This window comes from Lissotriton vulgaris, chromosome 5, assembly GCF_964263255.1.
Source record: "Lissotriton vulgaris chromosome 5, aLisVul1.2, whole genome shotgun sequence".
Lineage (NCBI taxonomy): Eukaryota > Metazoa > Chordata > Amphibia > Caudata > Salamandridae > Lissotriton > Lissotriton vulgaris.
Window position 1 is genome coordinate 1,922,068,867 of NC_141693.1, and position 23,363 is coordinate 1,922,092,229.

The 23,363-nt window shown below is 45.0% G+C and overlaps 1 protein-coding gene across 2 annotated transcripts in view; it reads left to right on the forward strand.

Annotated features, from left to right (window-relative positions):
- LOC147717730 (uncharacterized) overlaps positions 1 to 23,363 on the forward strand; it is a 132,622-nt gene that overhangs the window by 48,371 nt on the left and 60,888 nt on the right. The window contains exons 4-6 of one of the 2 annotated variants that reach the window (XR_015296090.1): positions 5,038 to 5,109; positions 8,273 to 8,368; positions 14,893 to 15,892. Coding sequence is in view for 1 of the 2 variants with exons in the window: in XM_086924511.1 (XP_086780637.1) it covers positions 5,038 to 5,109; positions 8,273 to 8,368; positions 14,893 to 15,839 (1,115 nt within the window). In the remaining variant the exon portion in view is untranslated. Of the gene's footprint in view, positions 1 to 5,037; positions 5,110 to 8,272; positions 8,369 to 14,892; positions 17,531 to 23,363 lie in introns of those variants that run through there. The other variant, XM_086924511.1, reaches the window with a different exon arrangement.

Genomic DNA, 23,363 nt, shown 5'->3' on the forward strand with positions numbered 1-23,363 from the left:
ACCAACCGCAACGGGAGACAGGACTCTCGCCCGCTCAGTGCCTGTTCTCATTTAAATAAGCAGTTGTCCGCGCCTCTGGTGAGAAGGATCAGCTGTGTTAGAGCTGTAAACATAAATGACAGACCTAATTCTTCCAGTAGGCAGGCGGCGGCCATCTTAAGTGTGTGAGTTCTTATTTCTTTAATAAAGTTGTTGTTGTTGTTTCGGTTCCCTAGCAGGAACCATGCCAGGCGTCGGAGCACTTTTCATACTTATTCCAGCGTGGGGAGCTATGTGACCCCCTCAGGGGAAGGGGGGAATGCCTGTATGTGTGCGTGTGTGTATGCGACGGTAGAGTGGTGGGGGGGGGGACGTCTCCCCGTGCGTGTATGTGCGCTTGTGTATGTGTGTGGTGCTGTGTGCGCATGCGTGCAGGGGGAGGTGTGCCTGTGTATGTATGCTTCCCAGGAGACAGCCACGGGCAGCACGTTCGCGCGCGCGTGCCCTGCGCCGATCGCCTTTTGCGAGATGCGCGCGGCCAGGTGCTGTCTCCTGGGAAGCAGAGTCAGCAGCAAAAGATCTCTGGCGAGACACAGCGCTTACACGCTGTTTTCGCTACGAGACCTAAAAAGGCCAAAAAAGGACAAATCTATAGAAATAAAAGTTCCTTTGAGCTCTATCTGTCAACGCAGCGTTTCAGCGAAACAATCACATTATCATCACCTTCTTCAGGATAATTATTGATTCATTCAATTATTTTTTTATTTATTATTTTGATTAAAGAAGAAAACAGAGTAGTAACAGTTGAAAATAAAGTGGTACAGTGCATGTATACATTTACAATCCTTTCGTTTTGCAGACCACCATATTTTGTACAGTACATCTTATCTCTGATTCAATCCATTTTAATCACGATAAAACAGTAAAATTATCTAGGTGTTGATAATTTGATAGTTTCACTGATACGCGTCGACAAACTCCTATTGAGCGCCTTATGCTCAAAGGAACTTTTACGATAACATCACCGTGATGTTATACTGCCACAAACTTCTGACTTGCAGGCAGCCTTTATCCTATTCACCTGTGCAGAAATTGTTGTGTGCTGGAAACTGGATTGTTAGACTATCGGGCCTCCATTTTTGATATAAGATGAGGCTGAACTCGAGCACAGTGAAAACAATCTTTTGCATAAACATAAAACAAGGTTTCTGTGAAAAATTCTATGCTTGCCTTTTGTAGTCTGAGACAAGCAATTGCATTCCTGTAACAAAAGTGCATTTGGGATATGTAGTGTTGCACCAAAACAACCTTTAAATTAGTATATTTGCCCAAATTCATATAAAATTTAGTTCAGCAGAAATAAATGTAACGACTGAAATGCCAGGCGTAAATCTTATGTAGAGATGGGCAAGATTGAAAAAAAGACTAGGGTGTTTTTTATTACGTCTTAGTGGGTGTTAGTTTAAACACAACAATCAGCTTTGAATTGCAAAACTGCCTCTAGGAGACATGGCATTCAACCAATGTAATGCACCTCACAGAATATGTGTTAAAAAAAGATATATTTTCTGAACATGATGTCCTTTCCTTTAGTAGTTTCACCCACTTAAAGAAATGTCCATGTTTACTGTTGGAAAACGAGGCAGTATCTGTGAGGCCTGCACAAATAACATGTCACATTTGTCCTTCACTGGAAACCAAACACCCTAGGGCTGCGCCCGACTCTGAGGGTTGCATTGCAGAGCAGTCTAAGGCTTACTCACGGGAGGTGGTGTGGGCTAGTAATCGCCATTACAGGTACGCAGAAATAACACTCAATAATTGATTGTCCCGTCTGTACTTTGCTTTATAAAAGTAAGATTACATTTATTAAACACACACACTACTTAATACTATGCACCAATTTACAAATATACATAAGCGGTCTGAATTACTTTGTGACATTGTATAACATCTCCACCCCTCCCTCAAGGGCGGGGGGTCTAGCCCCACCACTCCCATTTACTCATATCATCTTGCCCCCAAATGAAGTGTGTTGACACAACCTGGAGCGAGGCCCTAGCCAAATGGCAACATCCTAGTGGGGACCCACCCCATCATCTCAACAAGCATTAAAAAAAGGTACACCTGCCCTGGGGAAACATAAACCTGACTGACCGTCTTGTTCTGACCCTACAGTATACACCTACTCTTCTTGTGACTTAACAGTCTGGGCTGTTCCTCCCCTAACGCGGTAGCAAGAATACATGTTTGGGCATCACTTTAAATGAGGTACTTTTCATAGCTGATAACAGTTGTAATGCATTGCAATTACAGCCTCTAAAAGGCATCACAGGAGTAAGCATTTACAGCCGGACACCCCAGCAGGAATGTCTGCCAACATAACCCCACTTTGCTTATGACTCCACCTTACACAGGTACTTCACATAACACATGTGACTTTCAGTCCCTCTGGAAAAAAAATAGCATTAGTAAATGCACTACTGGTGCAATTGCACCTCTTCGCTTCCAGGGGAAGCCCTCTTCCAGACATCCTCAAGCTCAGCCCTTCACATTTCACTCCTTGGAGCCATCCTTAACGCCCCCCCAGCTGAAGAACAAAAGTTCCAGCCACAGGATGCTGTTGACACCTGTGATGAGCCCTTGAGGGGTTATTCTTTGTAAGTTCCCAGAGACTTAGGGAGGGACTTTTCCTCTTTGTGCTGGGGGAGACTGCTCTGCTCCTGCAGCTCCCGCTGCACCTGTCCAGCAAATGGGGTGACCTCCCCCCTCCTCTGAGGGCCACCAGGTGCCAAAAACAGTACATTTTCCCATGCCTTGCAAGGCCTTATGGGGCGCTCCGTGTTCCTTGCCGTGCATATTATAGCAGCGGCTCTCTGGGGAGAGCTGTGCTGCGTCTGCAGGCTTAATTGGGGGGCCCGGTCCCACCCGGATCCCCAGGTGAGTAATGCAGCTTGGGGAACCCACCCCAGGCTGCTCTGGCCATTTTTCGGGGGCCCTGTCCGACCCGGACCCTGCGCTTCTCCAGCGTTGGAGAGCCACCTGGGGACCCTAGACACTTTCGGTCTGCCCGCTCCAGCGGGCAGACGCGGAGTCTCCTGCCAGTCCGCAGCGGCACTCCCCGTCCTCCTCTTCATGTTGCGGCCCGGGGTTGTGGTCCTGGATCCCTGGGCCATCTTCACGGGGGCGCAATGGCGCCCCCGACTTGTCTTTTGGCCGCGAGTGGGGATGCACGACGGCACACCGCCCTCCACCTCACCGCCACCATCAGGCCTGGATTTTGGATCCCGGGCCCCTGCGATCATCACGCTCCCTGACCTCTCTGTCGTCACCGGGGACAAGGGTGGGCTACTGGCAACCGGGTTGGGCCACTTCACGGGTGCTCCCCGGCTTTGCTTCGTGTTGGGGGCAGCCCCCGGGACCTAACCCACCCTGCGGGCACATTTAGGACCGGCGGCTTAGCCCCACGTGCTGCGTCGTCTATCTCCTCAGAGTTCAAAGGTCGCCTACCTTCTGGGGGGCATATCTCAGCCCAGCCCCCAGGGTACCGATCTGCGCCATGTTTGTCTCTTCTTGCTCCTGGTGGCGCTCCCCAGCCACTTCGCCCTCCTGGTCTCAAGGAGGGTGAATTCAGCAGGAAGCTGCCTTCACTGGCTCCCTGCGCCAGCCTTTCACCTGGCTCTCTTTCTGGGCCTCTCTTGTCCTTGCGCAGAGGCCCAGGCTTCTGCTCACGGGTCCTGGACTCGCTTCCTGGCGCAATTCTGCATCCTGGGACTATCGGGGGGTTCTTCCTTCCAACTACCCATGACGCCAGGCTCCAGCATCAGTCTTCCTCAGCAGACCACACCCCAGAGAGAGCTCCTCTTCCTGTGCAAACTCTTTTAAAGAATTGGGGAGGGGGCTGGCAGGAAGTCTCAGTTTGCCCTATCACACAGCGACACATCACTTCTCTGCCCCTGCTCCCTCCTTCCTGCCCAGGCCTCTGGGTTTGCTCAAAATGTCGTCGTCCAGGGGTTTCATGCCACATGGTCTCTGAGAGCCCCTTACCCCCTCGCTGCCTTCTCTCCAGAGCAGCCTGGTGCCTGGCACCAGGTGACAGCTGCTGAAAGATGAACCTGTAGCTCCACCCATCTTCTCTTGGAGTGGAGTTCTTCACCCTGGGAATGCTTGTTGTGCAGGGCTGGACCTCTGAGGCTACAGCTCGGAGAGGAAGGTCATTAATTAAGCCTGGCAGGGTCAGCCCCTGCCTGGCCCTGGTTATGAACTGACTCAGCGAAATATGACATTTCTGGATGACCCAAAAGCAGTACACATATGACTTTGGACCCTGCAGAATACTTCTTCTCACATACGTTACAGTGGACGTTAGTGCGTGTCTGTAATTTGTAGGCCCTAGGAAAGTAAAACTAACCCATGTGCTCCCCATCCTCATAGGAGAATAATGGAATAAAAACAGTAAAGCACACTGACTTTCCCTCAAATGTTTCTTCCCATTGTAGAAAGGCTATTCCATGTCACCAGCCAGTTCTGCAGAAGTCCTGCCGCACCATTCACTTTGCAGCTGCTCCTGGGCTGGCACGCTAGCAATCTCCCCAGCGTACCCCTTACACTTGTGCATGTGCATGTACACACATGTCTGCATGTATCCAGCCCGGTGCTCCTTGCTCTGGCTGCAGCGCAGTGGCCTACTCGTGCCAGGGGGACACCGGTAAAATACACATGCAGTCCCTTTCATCATGAGTGCAGTGTGGGTGAGTCCCAACTTATGAGGCTCTCCCACAGTAAAAGCTCAACAAATAGGTGTTCAAAAAGCGAAAAATCCGGGCGGCTGAGGTCAGAACCACCTTCCAACATTTACATAGTAAACATAAAAATGCACATGGCAAGATCTTCTGAATTTGTAAAAGGTAATGGTCTAACCTTTTAGAAAGCATATTATTGGTCTAAAATTGTATGTTTGTAATGTATGAAACTCGCTTTGTATAAGCCTGTAACTGTCAATAACTTGTTCTACCTGATTTTCTTCACGTCATTCTGCTGTTTTATTGAGGAAAAAAGAAGAGCCAGCTTCAACTTTTATTGATCATCTTGGTCCGAAAATTGAAGAAAGCAGTGCAGACCCTGAGGCGGGTAAGTCATAAATTGCTACACATCTTGTGTTGGTGAATGTGCGGTTGTTTCAGGGTGACCCCTTTTTGGGTGGTCCCTCCCAGTATTTCATTTTTTTGTGGCTCGCCTCCTGGAAACCTTGAGCTCTAATTCTGGGACACTACTATCTGACGCCCAGTGTACACACTTGAGGCTCTAAAAGATGTAAAAAGTGGCTGAAAACTTGATTGGGACTTTTAACTGTCCTATGAGATCCCAGTATATGGTGCAGAAATGTACATTAAAGGCGTGTAAAGTTAAATGTCACCTCTGAACTACGTCACTTATTGTGCCATCCACTACGTGGCAGTGAAAAATAGCTTTAGGCCTGACTTGTGTAGCTTGACTGCAGCAGCCTGAACCCTTTTCTGTAGACCTGTCAATCACTCTTCTGACCTGTAGAAAACACTAATAAATAAGTCACCTCTAAGTGCACCCTGCTGCTCACTGGGTAGGGCAAATAATATGTAAGAGTTGAACATGTGTGATATTAGAAATGCCATGTTCACCCAGTGACTGGGCCGAAACAATATTGTCACTGATTAGACTATAACTGGTAAACAGGAAAAGTCAAGGTATAACGTACATACTTTATAACCTTTGCCCTGTACCGGCTAAAGACCCATTTCATGCACCTATTTTATATTTATACACAAAAGGAAAGTAACAGTGGTAGATTCCCAAAAGGACAGCACCTAGTCAGTTTATTCTCCAAGAAATCTCGCCCACTCGTACATGGGGCAGTATGTGTGCACACTTCAAAGAACACCCACTGTCACAATGCAGGTTCAAACATGAACTATAATAAGATTTGAAAAAAGGCCAAGGTGTACCACATCAACATTTAGGGGAATAAATATTTTCAGTGAAATAAACAGTAATAATTATATCAGAGAGATTTTTCTTCATGTAGTTTTGAGAGTTCTTTATTTAGTCAGATGGTTAAAAAATATACAGGATCTACAGCCGACGCGTTTCGTCCACAAGGGACTTCTTCAGGGCAGGATAGTCAGATGGTGATGATGTCCCTGGTTTCTGGACCGTAGGTGAGGGATAAATAAATCTATCCGGATAACTATATTAATCATCCGATGGTATCATGTATAATAGGATCGCACCAATAATATCAGGTGTTGCTATGTCTTGTGTTCAAGCCACATAGAAAGTGAGGACAATACTCCAATAGTAGTGGAACCAGGGTAGATAGGTAATGGAGACCTCCGTATAGTATCTACTTAAATCTTCTTTTATATGCGGGGAAGTATAGGGAAAATTCTATTGCCAGAATGCTCTCAATGAAGCATGCTGCTGCATCCCCTGGTTCCTGCGTGGCTAGCGACGATAGCGTCTGTCCAGACGTCCCCCTCCGTCAAGCTTGAACACAAGACATAGCAACACCTGATATTATTGGTGCGATCTTGATGACAGTTGAACCATCTTACGCCAGTTATCCACTTGGATTTAAGTTCGAATTATACATGATACCATCGGATGATTAATATAGTTATCCGGATAGATTTATTTATCCCTCACCTACGGTCCAGAAACCAGGGACATCATCACCATCTGACTATCCTGCCCTGAAGAAGTCCCTTGTGGACGAAACGCGTCGGCTGTAGATCCTGTATATTTTTTAACCATCTGAACTAAATAAAGAACTCTCAAAACTACATGAAGAAAAATCTCTCTGATATAATTATTACTGTTTATTTCACTGAAAATATTTATTCCCCTAAATGTTGATGTGGTGCACCTTGGCCTTTTTTCAAACCTATTTTATATTTATTAACAATGAGATCTAATGACTAAGTCAGAATTTTAATTAAATATATTGTAAATGTAATTTTAGTAAGCTGTCACTGCTGAGCTGGGTACTTCCAAGAAATGGCCTCTTGAATTCTGTTGAGTCTCTAAAGTCACACAGGAGGTCCGCTAACTGGCCCTTGAAAGAGTGCAACTCTTTGTCATAGATAGAAATGGAAAGGAGATGCACTTCTTCTGGGCTCCTCTCAGGTCACAGATGGCCGGTCCAGTCCTCTTCTCCAAAGCTCCAGGGCACCACTGGGACCAACCTGCTTCAAGTATTCGACATTCGGTTTCACACCACGGCTACAATTTCAGCAGCAGCAGGATTTTTCTTCCCAAAGCGGCAGTCCCTTTTGAACTTTTTGAGCTCCAGACTTTTGCCAGGATCAGCCTACTTGCTGTATCAGACCAGGGCTCCATTGCAGCCAGCCTCAAATTGTGTACCGTTTGGGTTGGATATTGTGTAACTGCACCTCAGGCTCCTAAGTGTGTTCAGATCTACCCTTGGGTTGGGCAGTGTGTCATTGCACCTCAGAGAGGGTTCATGTCTACCCTTGTGTTGGACAGTGTGTCACTTCACCTCAGGGTCAGAGAGGGTTCAAATATACCATAACTAAAGCAAACAAAAATCCTACTGTATTCAAAGTTGGAGGTAACGGTTTTACCACTGTGGTTATCGTACAAGCAGATCATCTTTTAACCCTCTAATTTCTTTAGCCATTTTAAAAGAAGTTTCCCAGATGTTGTGCTTTACTCGTACAAGAAAAAAAAGTGAAGTTAAAAGCTACATTTTTTACCACATGAGTAGTCCTCTTAAAAATGAGAGCCTTCCTGACTAGCATCAGTAACAGCGAGTGAGTCCTTCTTAATTTGACTTGGTGTTCAGAAGTTCAAGTTCCTCTAAAGTTTGCTACACAATTTAAGTTCTTCCTTTCTCCCCTGGCCTAAATGTCACTTAACCAATGACTTACTTCTTAAAAAAAGGATTTCATAGATTAGTAAAGTAATTTTCATTCATTGACCAAAAATGATGTTTAGTTCACTAGTATGTATTAATTGCCTTTGCAGATTTTTGTATGATTCTAAGAAACTGATGGTGTTTCCACTTTGTCCGCCAGCGATGTAGATACAGTTTTTGCAGTTAAGCTTAAAGAGTTTGGGATTTTTTGTACTGTATACACCGTGGCGTCACTCACCTGTGTGTCTGTTCCACAGCTCATCTTTTAAGGCCTCCTTTCAGATGGTTGCTTTTTGGTTATACTTCACAGATTACTCGACTCATTGTGTTTATTCAGTAATTCTATCATGCAATTATATATGGTGTGTCTCCTCTTTTCAGGGGTTCCACGTATAACAGCAGTGTTTTCACTGAGCACAAGACCAGAGGAGGAATCATGTGTTCAGGAGACAACAAAACCTGAAATAAGGAGTTCAGGTGAGCATGAGAAGATGTGGTTAGTTCCAAGTTAGTAGAGAATGTAACAAGCTTTGTGTATCTGAGAATTAATGCATTCTTGTACAGATCTAGGTGTGGATTTAAGGGAGCCTTGTTACAGCAATTATCATAGCAGATTTTATGGAAATTTGACATAAGTTTCAATGGAAGAAAACGAAAATATACAAATATGTAGATATAGATGTGTAGAGCTATATAAGATACAAAGGTTAAAGGGACGTTACAGTTAGTTGATAATGTCAGTTAAGATGTACTGTTTTAAAGAAACTAAACTACTGAATTATACAATATACAAATAGCTAACTAGTATCCTAAAGTAATTATAACTTGCGTCCTGTCATGCACAGTTTTGTCATAATGATGTCATTGGACATGTCATGAGTGACGTAATACGGGAAGTAATTAGCAATGTATGGCGAGTGATCGAGTTAAAGTTTTGTTGGGGCACAAGGTAGGAGAATTGCCTAGCTCAAATATACTGAGAGGACATGAGTAGGATGACTGTTTCTGCTGGTGGTAGATGCAACAACACCTCCGCCGATTGACTTAACACCAGACAACATTAGTAACTCTCATAGCCTGGTTGAAAGCACTGTAAAACGATTTGAGCTTAATTTGGCAGTCAGAGAAAATAACTGTGACAACCTGCAAAGAGACAAGAAAGCTGATGCAGACCCCAGCTACAGTTGCAGCAATGGTTCCTAAACTGGACAAGAAATGTAAGGTGCCAGATGAGTCACTCGCTTGTCTTCTGGGTCACTCACAACAGAACCAAAATACAATTCTGTGTTTTTTAAAAAATAAATCATATTCTCCCGGGTTCCCAAATGTACACAGCTTTTGGTCGTGTGCAGTTGTGGGTTGGCTGCAGGGCCTGGCCTCTGGCCAGGCCCAGCAACCAACTCCCCCCATGGGCTCCGTACCGCTAGTGGACATCCTCCTCTCACTATACATATATATCTTAAAACATGTTTGCCCATGCACAGCTGGGGCTTGCTGCTGCAGCCAATCCTGTGGGTGCCAAGACCCATGCTGTGCAGATTCTTTTGCTGTGTGTCGGTGTGGTGCTACCTGCAGGCCCTGCACGCTATCCCCTGCGGGTTACCAAACGCCTTATGAACCCATGTCAAAATCACTGTTTTGACCTGTATTAAAACCTGATTTTAAATATTAAATAACTGACCTCGAAGTGTTGCTGCTCAGAAGGTTGGGTGCATAATATGTAAGTGTTGAACATATTTCCCAGCTGAAAGCGAAGAGAACAAAGCGATACCAAAAGGGATGATGGACAGAGCGTTTGAGCAAATCAAACACTTATCCCCAGTCAACTGATCTGGGTTTAATCCATCATCATTCTTTAGCTCACTCCACCACCCCAGTTCATGGCCATATGCAAATCAGTCTAAACCTGTGGCTCATGGGAACAGGGTTTGTTTGCGCAAAGTTGTGAGGGTATGCACAGACGTGGGTCCCTTGCTCACTTTGCCACTTAATTCAAGGTAGCCTGGCTGATGATGGCTGTTTAGCCAGAAACCGGTCCCAGGGTGCTTATTTCCGGTCCAGGGAAGACATGGCTTGGCAGTTCTGGCTGGACTGTTCCTATGAGGCACAGGGTCAGACTGATTTGCATATGGCCATGTCTGAACTGGGGTGGTGGAGTGAGCTAAAGAATGATGATACGTAAAATCATTAGTAGAATGTTTACACGGTTGATCTAAATCATACTGCTATTCATCAATTATTTTAAATTTCGTTTAAAATGGAGATTTGGGAGTTCTTGTCTATTGCGATCTCCACAGAGTTTCAGCCAATTTCCTTTAAATACATATTTAAAAGTTTCATCCCCCTGCATACTAGAGGGATTGAGGACCCGTCAAGCAAGGTGATTACGGCTTCCCTGCACGTTCGAATGTTCATACTATTCAGTAGTGCTTTTATTAGTGACTTCCGTTCTTTTAGTAACTTCGGGCATATGCAAAAAATATGTTGAATCGATTCGTATTTGTATCCACAAAGTCTGCAGTCTCGGTTATCACTTTTATCCTTCCGTGCTCGGATTACATCTTTTGTTTACCACATGCCAATACGCAGCCTCATAAATTGATGTTTTAGGGTAGGAGAGAAATAGGGTGATAAATATTCATGTGGATTCCTTTTCCCATATGTGCTGATAACCGTCCTGGCATGCCGTCTTAGGAGTAAGGTGTTCTCATCCATTGAGTGAGACAAGAGTTTTATTGTGGTGCACTGGGGATGAGTGTTTGATTTGCTCAAACGCTCCGTCCATCATCCAACATGGTATCGAAAGCGAAGAGAACTACGCACCCTCCTAGGAGTTCTCATCAGTAAGGTGGAAATACCTAAAGATACCATCGCATTTATGTGGTCTCGCCCCGGACAGTGTTCCATCGTAACTTCCGCTCCCTGTAGGAAGATGGATCGCCTCAACAATTTCATCATCTGCATCAACCATCTGAGGGGCCTAATGATCTGTCTGAACGCGGAAGTGAGTGCCAAACAGTTATGGTCACAGCTTCTTCAGCACCCAGATCACAGCAAAAGTTTGTCTCTCAATGACAATCCTATTTTTGTTCCTGGGGAAGTAACCTGCTACTGATGATGGCTACAGGTTAGTCTACGGCTGCCTCATTTAACTGTGACAATACTGTCCCAATGCATACTATGAGTCATCAGTTTGCACAATAAATTCTTCTGGAAATTCAGGGGCCTTGATTACAGGGGATGTACACTTGGCCTGTTTGAGGAAGTCAAAGGCTTTCTGGCATTTCTCTGTCCAGATCATTTTTCTTGGCTCCTTCTTCGAAGTCAACGCAATCAAGGGGACAACAGTGGTACCATAGCCCTCGACAAACCTCGTGTAGTAACCAGTGAGGCCCAGGAATGCCTTCACTTTTGTCTACCTTTTGGAGGGCTTCCAGGCCACAATGGTTTCTATCATGGCCTGGAGGGACTGCTCCTTACCCCCACCCTTCAGGAAATCCAAGTACACTATAGCCCCCTGCCTTACCTGAAACTTGCTGGCCTTGATATTCAGCCATGCATGTTGCAGAACCTGAAGCACTTCCTGGAGCTGAAACGGCTGTCTTACCAACTGCTACTCATGACAGCTATGGCACCCAGGTAAGTAGCTCTGAAGACCTCCATTCAAAGCCAGATCCTGGTTCACCAGCCTCTAGAAGGTCGTAGGGACATTTTTCCGGTCAAAGGGCATTACCTTGAATTTGAAGTGGCCGCTGGTGTGGAAAACGCTATACTCAATTTAGCCACCGCAGTTCATGCAATCTGCCAGTAGCCTCAAGTCAGTACAGAAGTATGGCAGTTCCCAACCGTTATATGAGCGCATCATCTCAAGGGATGGGTGACTGAATTGAGCCCCCTGTATTCCATACAGAACTGGAGTTCTGGTGTGGTGCCCGGTGGGGCAGCCTTTGGAACCAGCATGGGCCCAACTTCAGCATCATGGAGACCTCCTCATTGGTGATGTCCCTCACATTGTCTGACCCTCTGTAGATTTGTTTTTGACAGAGGAACTGTCACCAGTGTCCATATCGTGGGTACACAAGTTTGTAAGCCCATGGCTGAGGGAGAACAGAGATCGAAACTGTCCCAATAGCTGGCGACAGTCCCTCTGCTGCTCTGGGGACAGAGTAGGGGAGAGGTTAACACCACCCACTGACCCATCTCTCTCCTTGAATGACACAAGATCAGGGAGAGGTTTCCTCTCCTCCTCTTCTCCATCATCCGTCACCTAAAACATGGGGACTTTTGCCCTGTACCAGCTACAGACACATTTCAAGCACCTATTTTACATTTAATAATAATGAAATCTAATGACTGTCAGAATTTTTATCAAATATATTGTAAATGTAATTTTAGTAAGCTGCCACTGCTCAGCTGGGTACTTTCAAGAAAAGGCCTCTTGAATTCTGTTGAGTCTCTAAAGCCACACAAGAGGTCCACTAAATGGCCATTGAAAGAGTGCAACTCTTTGTCCATGATAGAAGAGAAAGGAGATGCACTTCTTCAGGGCTCCTCTCGGGTCACAGACAGCAGGTCCAGTCCTCTTCTCCAATGCTCTAGGGCCCCAATGGGACCAACCTGCTTCAAGTAGCTGATATTTGGTTTCAGACCACGGCTACAATTTCAGCAGCAGCAGCCCACTCGAGATACCCCATGGTGGGGCTACAAGCGGTTGAGGTGGAGGACCCATAGGGGGTGTCTGGGTGTCTTGAGATCCACCAGGTATGAAGCCTACTCCTTCCTCTCAAACACCTTGTAGGGCGCTGTCCAATGTCTTGGAGGACCCTGTGCTCAACTGGCGCCATCACTCTCACCTTCTGCTCTGGCTAAAACTCATCCAGAGTAACCTTTTGGCCATACCATTGCTTTGTCAACTTCTGGCTAGCTACCAAGTTATCAAAAGCCGCCTTCCAGAACGTCTAAATTTGGTTGCGGCAGGTTAGCATGTAGCTAACCACATCCTGAGAGGGCTTCTTTGCAGTTTGCTCCCACTCCCACCCCCCTTCACTAAACTGGCGCCATTACTGGGCGACCATAGAGGAGTTCAAGAAAGCTCAATTCTACTCCTTTGTACACTATTCTGTGTATGCAAAGAGTAGGCAGGGCAAGAGGACGTCCTGCTTCCACCACATGGGCTCCGGTAGGGCAATACTCATGTCCTTAAGGGTCTTGTTGAATCTCTCAACAATCCCATTAGTCTAGGGGTGATAAGTTGTGAAGAACTTCTAGGTTACCCAACATTCCTTCCACATGGACTTCATATACATGGGCATTAAGTTGATGCTACTGTCTGACACCACTTGCATTGGGAAACCCATCAAGCCCCTAGCCACTGCAGGTGTAGTTATGATTTTCAGAGGGATGATCTCTGGTTAGCATGTGACATGGTCCAGCAAATCCTGGGTAAACCTGTTGCACAAGGCAATTATGGGGTCCAGAGACCATCCATGTTGATGCCCACCCCCTCAAAGGGGATGCCAGCAGGCAAGGGAGTCAGAGAAACATTGAGCTACTTCCCTGTCTTCCCACTGGCTTGGTAAGTGAGACGTGTCTTACAGAAAGCATCTGAGACTGCCCACATCTAGGGCCAATACAAGTGGGTGACAAACCTGTCAAAGCTCCTTGTCCTATCCCAGATGTCCTGCCAGGGAATCTCATGAGCCAAACCCAGTAGCAAGGCCCTGTAACAGTGGGGAACCACCAGCACATGTTGCCCCATGCACAGGCTCTTTAGACACACTGTAGAGGAGGCTGTTCTCCCACTAAATAAGGTGATCTCCAGAGGTGCCATCAGTTGCCTGGGCTTCGGCCTGTCACCTCCGCCTCTCTGGGATTAGGCAATTGGTAGGTCCACCCTCAACTTGCCACCCGACAAGCTCAGGCAGGTCTCCTACATAGGCACTGTCCTCCCTGGTTGGGTCCACAGCCGCCTCCTCCTGCACCTCATCTACCAGTACCACAGGAGCTTCCGAGGCTGGTTTCCCCAAGCCATCTGCCATTCCCTTTCTTTGTAGCTGCCTGGACCCTTCTTCCATGCTCCAGGCTCTGTTGGCTCTCCTCCCAGGCAGACTTGCAACACTTCTTGTTGGCCATATCGGAGTTTGGCTATCCCGTTCACCTCTTAATATAAATCTCACTGTAACAACTTATGGTTAGAAGTGTACTGCACTCTAACATATACATTAAATAAAAACCCACTTACTCTGACACTCTCCTGCAGCGCCTGACTGGTGGAGTTGCAGACTAGTGGTTTGGGGAAGCTGTTGCTTATCTGGGAGACAGACTTTTTTGCCAATCACCACCAGCACATAAAAAATGCCCTACGTATGAATGACCTTTTCCACAAGCTATGGCTGAAGGTGACTGGGCTGGTGCAAGCAACCAAAGTTGAAGTGGATGAACCAAAGTCGTCTTTTTTTAATTGATAATCTGTTATCAGGCAGGGGACTAAAGCTGTTTGGGGCCAAACTTAAAATATACAGGAAATCCTGTTTTAACACTTTCAAAAGGCTCCTGACTAACAGAACATATTAACTACACAGTGGTTTTCCCATAATAACAACCAAGATGTAATCTACTCTGAAGAATCTGATTGATCGAAGTTCTCAGTTGTTGTGTAATCGATTGGCTTTTTTTCAGCTCTAGCCTGCTTAAAATCATGCCACTTTTCCACCACTGGGCATTCGCCAGTCATTGCACGAACTGGTACATGTTTGTCACTCAAGGTATCCAACACTTGCTTTCATTGGACTTCTTGAGTTTTGTCAGTAATAGGGCAGAATAACATTTGCCGTTCAGTGCACATGCCTATCCGAGACCAATGTGACATCTTTCTGCTTCTTGACTATCATTGATTGTTTGTCTGTATTATGACTGTCTCTCTTTCACAGGTGGCAACTGAGATGTGTTTTGTTTTAATTAAGAAAATATTTTTCCTAATTTATTTTTTCATTCTATGTCAGGTATGTCAAGTATGATTGTGAAGGAGTCCACTACATGCAATGAAAACAAGACCTCTATTCCAAAGTCTGTCCTTAACCAATATCAAACACTCCAAAGTGAGGACAAGCACACCCTCTCCACTGATGGTACAAAGGCATTTAAAAGAATTGGAAATCATCTACACCATCGGAAATACCATGGGCTAAAGAAGCGCTTTTCCTGTAGCTATTGTGGAAAGGGTTTTGCTCACAAGTCCTATCTTCTTCGTCACCAGAGAATCCATACCGGTGAGAAGCCCTTTTCCTGTACTGAATGTCCGAAGAGTTTTACTCAGTTGTCAATTCTTCAGTGTCACCAGAGAATTCACACAGGTGAGAAACCCTTTCTCTGCACCGAATGTGGGAAAGGTTTTACTCAGCCGGGAGGGCTTAAACGTCACCAGAACATACATAAGGGTGAGCTTGAGAAACCCTTTCCTTGCTATGAATGTGGGAAGTGCTTTGTGTACAAGTCAGATTTTCAGCATCACCGCAAAAGCCATATTAACAGCTTTGCGTTTAAATTAGACTTTCAACAAGACCAGAGAATTCAAAATGATGAAAAGCCATTTGCCTGCACTGAATGTGGGAAGAGCTTTACTCGCAAATCAAACCACAAACGCCATCTGAAAATCCACAAAGGTGAAATTGAGAAACGCTTTTCCTGCAGTGAGTGTGGTAAGTGCTTTACTCGCCAATCAGGACTTGAACGCCACCTGAAAATCCACAATCCAATTGAGAAACCCTTTATCTGCAGCGAGTGTGAGAAGAGATTTCTCTATAAGTCAGATTTAGAACGTCACCGAAGTATCCACACTGGTGAGAAGCCCTTTATTTGCACTGTGTGTGGAAAAAGCTTTATTCAAAGGACGAAGCTTCGACGTCACCTGGAAACCCACAAAGAAGCCACTTTCATGCAATCATTATGAAAAGATTTTTAATCAGCGCACACGTTTTAAACATATCCAGATAATCCAAACAGGTGAGAAACAATTTTCTTGCTTTGAATGTGTGAAGAGTTTTATGTATGAAACAGACCTTCAGTATCATCGTAGAGTTTACATGGATGAGAGTTATTTTCTTGCACTCCGAACAAGAAGAGCTTGGTGAATAAGTGATCTTCACTGTCACCAGACGTTTCACATGGGTGAAAAGCCATTTGCATACACAGAATGCAGTAAGAGGTTTGTTAAAAAGGACATTCTATGACACTATATTGTCTACACTGGTTGGAACCCTAGAAGTTGAAATCGTTTCACAAAAGTTATCTTCAACATCACCTGGAACTTCAATTATGAACTTCAAATGAGTATTCATAACAATTGACAGTTTATTTCCTACACCAATGATAAGAAAATAAGTTGTAGATCTGCTTTGTGTTATTTACAGCTTCTTCAGTTGAAGTTTATTTGCCTGATTGTTTATACATTCTCACCTACTACCACCCATCTGAGAAAGCTAGTGTGGAAGGGAATAACTGCATCTGGTATTTCCTGTAGTTGGAATTGTTCAATAGTGATCGGCTGCACTTTGCTTATTAAGTTAAGGCCACTCTTTGATGTTTTTATCTGCACTAAGTACTTCTCTATATATTTTTTTTTATTTCTTTTAGCCTGGGTCTTACTTAATGTAATTTCTATGGTGGTCTTAACAGTAAATATATGAACCTTGTCTTTCTACAAAAAGATGAATTTGGACTGTGAACACCTCTGTTCGAGGCATATGGGCTGCAGACCACACACCTTTGCATTAGATCACCATCTGGTGGTGGGCCCGGATGATTACACTTTGTTGTTGTCTTGGAAGAGCCTTTGTCTTCTAGGTGACTCCTCCCTTAGACCGTAGTGAGCATGGGCATCGACTCCATCCTCAGATTGGTTTTTTCCGCCATCGGGCTCGGATGTGTTCATAGTTCGGCCACTACAACATCAATATCGTCTTCGACACTAATTCCGGTCACCCGCGTCGAAGAGAGGATCCACTTCTCCATTCCAGTGCTCATCGGGGCCGTTGGGCCCAACTGCGCCACTGGGCCTTTGGCTCATGGAAAGAATACCATTCAAGAAGTGCTCTCCGTGTGGACACAAGTTTCCCCACACCGACCTGCATGAGGTTTGCAACTTGTGCTTGTCTCCAGAGCACGAGAGTCGGGACTGTGAGGCCTGCGCTTCGTTCCTGTCCAAGAAAACAATCTGGGATCGTCGAGCTCGAAGAGCTATGGAGCAGTCATCGTCGTCAACACCAGACCTCATCATCGACGAGGCGCCGATCAAGGTAGACGTCGAAAAACAACAAGAAGACGTCGCTTCCGAAGCAGAGTCTGCTTCCGGTGAGGAGGATCGATCCGAAGATGGCGATCTTCTTCACGCCGGTCAACAGGTCGTGAGTAAGAGCGTCGACCCTGTTCACCCCCTCCCCCCCCATACCGGGACAGGCTTCGGTTCCACCCCCGCCTTCAGGTCCGGGCGCACACCCATCGAAACCTTCCGACGTCCTACCTTCGGGCTCGGCAACAAAGAGTATTATAAAGTCTCCAGTTGGCTCGGGCTGGAGTCAGACTGTCGGTCCCGAAAAGCAGAAAGTGCCTAAACCGAAGTTAACACCGGCACCGACACACCCATCAATGCCGAAAGTTACCGAACCGAAACCAAGTTCGGCACCGAAAGACGTTCCAAAAGTTACCGAAACAAAGACAACTCTGGTAGCGAAAAAAGCAGACCCGAAAGCGTTTCCATATCGAAACACTCTTCTGCACCGAAAGCTTCGGATCCAAAAAGCACAGATCCAAAGAAAAAGCTAGAAAAGTCTTCGGAACTGAAATCACGAACTGTTTCCAAGGCAATAGACACTGTGAAGGCTAAGCCTGATGGTTCCAAACCACATAAATCGGCACCGAAAAAGGATTTTCCTATAGAAGAGCTTTTCCAACCTGATGTAAGGCAAAATACTCTAAAAATTCATCCAAACACTGGAAAAGTGTACACAGTGCCTGAAAAGAGGAAAATGGACTGTCCTAAACCATCTCCTGTTCCTCCAAAGAAGCATGTTCAGACTTCCCCTACAAATATTTCTTCACCAGAAATACTACCAGATATTTCTCCTGTGCACTCACCAGCTAGTACACATTGTATCCCCATAATCCTCCTCTTGTGGTATTATACTTACTCACAACAGAGTTATCAGCAAATAGATTACATGAATGACCCAGTTGATATGGCTGGATCATCAGGTGACCCATGAGAGGATTACAATGCACCAGATGCACCAGATCTACCACAAGAAGAGGCATACCCGTCTAGGCCATCTCCACCAGATGACACCATCCATAGAGCAGCTACTTTTCATGGTGTAGACCTGCATACAGATCCAATAGAAGAGGATTTTCTTATGGATACACTGTTAACGTCCCATAAAACCACTACCACACTTCCAATACTAAATGGAGTGGTAAGACACGCACCAGAAATATTTAAAGACCCAGTCAGGGCCAGGGTAATTAACCCCAGACTGGAAAAGAAATATAAAGCGGCTCCCACTGATCCTGCATATATTAAGGGGGCAGTTGCCACTAGACTCTCTGGTAGTGTCAAATGCGATAAAAAGAACCAACTCGCACACAACAGGGGATGCTCCGCCCCCTGACAAAGAATCAAAGCTTTTACATGCTTCAGGGAAATGCACACTATCACAAGCTGCCAATATATGGAGGATTGCTAACACTCAAGCTCTGTTAGCAAGGTATGACAGAGCTCATTATGATGAGCTTGAGTCACTCATGCGTGCTGCCAGAACAATATAAGGCTAGGGCTGCTGACTTAATAGAGGAAGGAAAGGTTATAACTAATACCTCCATAAGATGCGCGCTAGACACTGCAGACACAGCATCTAGAGCAGTAAATACAGGGGTATTGTTGCGTAGGCATGCATGGCTAAGAATCTCTGGCTTCAAACCTGAAGTACAAGCCAGTATATTAAACCAGCCATTTGACCAACAACATCTTTTCGGTCCAAATGTAGACAGTGCACTAGAAAAGATGAAGAAAGATGCGGATACCTCAAAATCAATGGGAGCTTTACAAACACAAGCCCATAGACCTTCCTTTCATCGCTCCTCGTGTAGAGGTGCATCAAAGGGTTTTCAAACTGATAACACCTCCTCTACTTACAAACAACCCAGCCAAACCTCGCCCAGTAAGGGATATTATAGAGGAGGGTATAGAGGAAACAATAATAAGGGCAGAGGCAATAACAATCGCGCCTCTACTCCAAAACAGTGACTTCCCTTCCATCCCCCCAGACCATTCCACTCCGGTCGGGGGAAGATTACAACAGTTCCTACCTGTCTGGAGCTCCATCACCACAGACAGGTGGGTGAAACAAATAATTCAGTCAGGTTATTGCCTGGAGCTCACTTCTACTCCTCCAACAATACCACCAGACAACGTCCTATGTCACAAGAACACCTCCTACTATGAAGGCAAGAGGTGGAATCACTACTGCAAAAGAATGCAAAGCAACATCAAAACACTGGAGTTTACTCCCTTTATTTTCTCATACCCAAAAAGGACGGGTCTCTCAGACCAATTCTAGATCGAAGACCCCTAAACCAGTACATACACTCAGACCACTTGCATATGGTCACATTTCAACAAGTTTTACCGTTGCTAGAGAAAGGCGACTTCCTTGCCACATTAGACCTCAAGGACGCCTACTTCCACATTCCCATTCATCAGTCTCAAAGAAAATACCTAAGGTTCATGCTAGAAGGTCAGCACTACCAATTCAAGGTGCTCCCCTTCGGAGTGACAACAGCACCTCGAGTATTCACAAAGTGTCTAGCAGTAGTAGCAGCACACTTAAGAAGGGACAACATTCATGTATTCCCATATCTAGACGACTGGCTATGAAAATCCAAGTCATACAACCAATGCGTACAGCACACGCATCAAACAGTCTGCCTGCTGCACAAGTTGGGATTTACAGTGAATTTAAAGAAATCACATCTACAACCGTCCCTGACTCAGCAGTACCTAGGTGCAACTATAGATACCTCCAAGGCAATAGCGTACCCCAACTTACTGAGAATACAAGCTATGCAAAATCTCATCAAAACATTCCAAGCACAACACTCACTACAGGCTTGAGTATTTATGCAGTTAATATGATTGATGGCATCTTGCATTTTCATAGTCCCATACGCTAGACTACAAATGCGCCCCATACAAGAATGCTTGGCTGGTCAGTGGAATCAGGCTCGACAGGAAATAAAAGATCTGGTGGTGGTAGACGACCGGACGCATCGCTCTCTGCAATGGTGGAACAACAAAAACCTTTCAGAGGGCAGGCCGTTTATAGAGCCAGTTCCACAAATAATACTGACCACAGATGCATCTCTCATGGGATGGGGAGTGCACTTACAAAGTCACACAGTACAAGGTACGTGGACAACAAAACAAAAGGGTACTTCACATAAATTATCTGGAGTTACTAGCAATCTTTCAAGCTCTAAAATCGTTCCAACATTACATATCAAACAAAGCTGTACTAGTCCGGACGGACAATATGACAGCAATGTATTACATTCAAAACCAAGGAGGAACACACTCCCTACAACTCTCCCGGCTGGCGCAGAGCATTTGGAGATGGGCCATTCCTCAAAACATTTATCTGTTAGTAGAACATCTATCAGGAGTTACCAATCAATTGGCAGATCTGTTAAGTCGTCAGAGAAAACAGATACACGAATGGAAGCTGCATACGCAAGTTCTTCAGCCATTTTTTCAAATGTGGGGACAACCAGAGATAGATCTATTTGCCACACAAAGCATCTCCAAATGCCTAAGCTTCGCCGCCAGATACTCACACCCATTATCCAAAGGCAATGCGGTATGGATCAACTGGTCAAACAAATTTGCGTACGCTTTTCCACCTCACCCACTAATTCCATTAGTGGTACGGAAACTAAGGCAACATTCTCTCACATTGATTCTAATAGCACCAACGTGGGCAAGACAGCCGTGGTACACAACGCTACTGCAGCTCTCTGTAGTACCACATCACAAACTAAAACTCTCCCCACATCTACTAACACAGAACCATGGCAAGATTATGCATCCAGACCCAATGCAGCTCAATCTAGCGATTTGGCTCCTGAGGTCTTAGAGTTGGGATATCTAAATGTACCTCCTGATTGAATAGATGTCATTAAAGAAGCAAGACGTCCTACCACTAGAGCATGTTATGCAGCAAAATGGAAACGTTTCGCTGTATACTGCACACATAACAAGGTTAACCCCTTAGATGATTCTATACAAAACATCATATGCTATCTCGTAGATCTACAAAGATCTAATTTAGCATACTCTTCAATTACATCTTGCTGCTATAGCTACAAAACAGACAACATTTGTCCTTGTTTAGGGTACCTTCAATTAAAGCGTTCATGGAAGGACTTAAACGAATAATTCCTCCAAGAATACCACCTTCTCCAGTATGGAATTTAAATATTTTTCTTACAAGACTTATGGGTCCACCCTTTGAACCATTGCGGAAGTGTGAGTTACAGTTTCTTACATGAAAGGTTGCTTTTTAAGTAGCAGTCACATCACTAAGAAGAGTGAGTGAGATCCAGGCATTAACAATCCAAGAACTATTTATACAACCGCATCATATTAAAGTGGTTCTCAAGACAAATCCAAAGTTTCTGCCAAAAGTCATTTCACCGTTCATCTCAACCTATCCATTGAGTTGCCGATATTTTTCCCACAACCACAAACAGTTGCAAAAAGGGCTCTTCACACGTTAAATTTAAAAAGAGTAATTCTATACTACATAGATAGGACAAAACCGTTTCGTAAAATTAAACAACTGTTTGTGTCCTTTTCACCTCCACATAAAGGCAATCCAATTTCAAAATCCGGCATTGCTAGATGGATTGTTAAGTGTATTCAAATTTGCTACCAAAAAGCAAAACGCACTTTATCCATTCCTCCTAGGGCTCATTCTACCCGTAAGATAGGAGCATCTATGGCATTCTTAGGAAACATTCCATTAGATGATATCTGTAAAGCAGCTACATGGTCCACTACGATCACATTTATAAAACACTACTGCGTAGATGTGAAGGCAAAACAACAAGCAAGTGTGGGCCAGGCTGTACTAAAGACATTATTTCAAACTACTGCAACAGATGTGGGTGACCGCCGCTAAGGGAGAAACTGCTGTGCAATCTATGCAAAAGTGTGTGGTCTGCAGCCCATATGCCTCGAACGGAAAATGCTACTTACCAGTATGCCTCTGTTCTTGGCATGTATGGCTGCAGAACCACACACGCCCACCGCCTCCCCGGCTACCTATATCTGTTACAGTATTATCTTATTTAGATACACAATACATGGTCATCCTTATCTGTAATGATACAACTCCATCATTTGCCCAATGGCGAAAACAATCTGAGGATGGAGTCGATGCCCATGCGCACTACGGTCTATGAGAGGAGTCACCTAGCAGACAAAGACTCTTCCAAGACAAAAACAAAGTGTAATCATCCGGGCCCACCACCAGATGGTGATCTAATGCAAAAGTGTGTGGTTCTGCAGCCCTACATGTCGAGAACAGATGCATACTGGTAAGTAGCATTTTCCTTTAGGCCATGCTAAATAGGCCTGGGTGGAGTTTTGCGGAGTTTTCCGCAGAACTCCGCAAAGTGCTAGAAGAACTCTGCCATGCTATGCGGAGTTCCATGAGCGGAAGAGTCGCACTGGTCCCACAGTTTTTTTTGTGCTGGGAGTTTGTAAAATCAGCGTGAATGGCACTAGGCATCACACCAGTGGGCGCTGCTGCTTTCTGCCTCTCGAACAGGCATTCTACTCGAATGGCAGATTTCTCAACTGGAGCGGCCGCCACCGTCTGCCAACACCTGCGTGTAGCAATCTTGCAGAGAGGAGATATAGCGCCAATTTTTTTTCGTACAACGCCTAGCAACTTAACGTTGAGACGCTCCAGAGAGAAAACTCTGCTCTGTGTCACTTCACAGAGTTTTTCTGAACTCGGTGCAGAACGCGTATTGAACAAAATTCCGCCGGTGTAGCAGAATTTTTTGCCCACCCCTAATTGCTAATCAAATCTTGGGATGTGATAATTAACTGTCTTTTTGTTTGAATTCCCTATGGATTTTTGTGGATTTTTCAAATATATATTATTGTATTCTTTTATGGTTATACTATTTAATGTATGCCGAATAAAGATGATCTGATCTGATGGGAAAAATACTTTTATAAAAAGTCTATTTCCAGAATCGCTAGAGAATTACCCAAGGAGGTTGCAGCTCCCTCAGGAGGGCACAGCTGTAAAGAGTTTTCTTTAGTAAGAGAAATGATGCACTCCAAAGTGCTGCACTCAGGTATGTTTTTTCTGTGCAACTGGTGTGAAAAAAAGCTTAATTCGAAGCACAT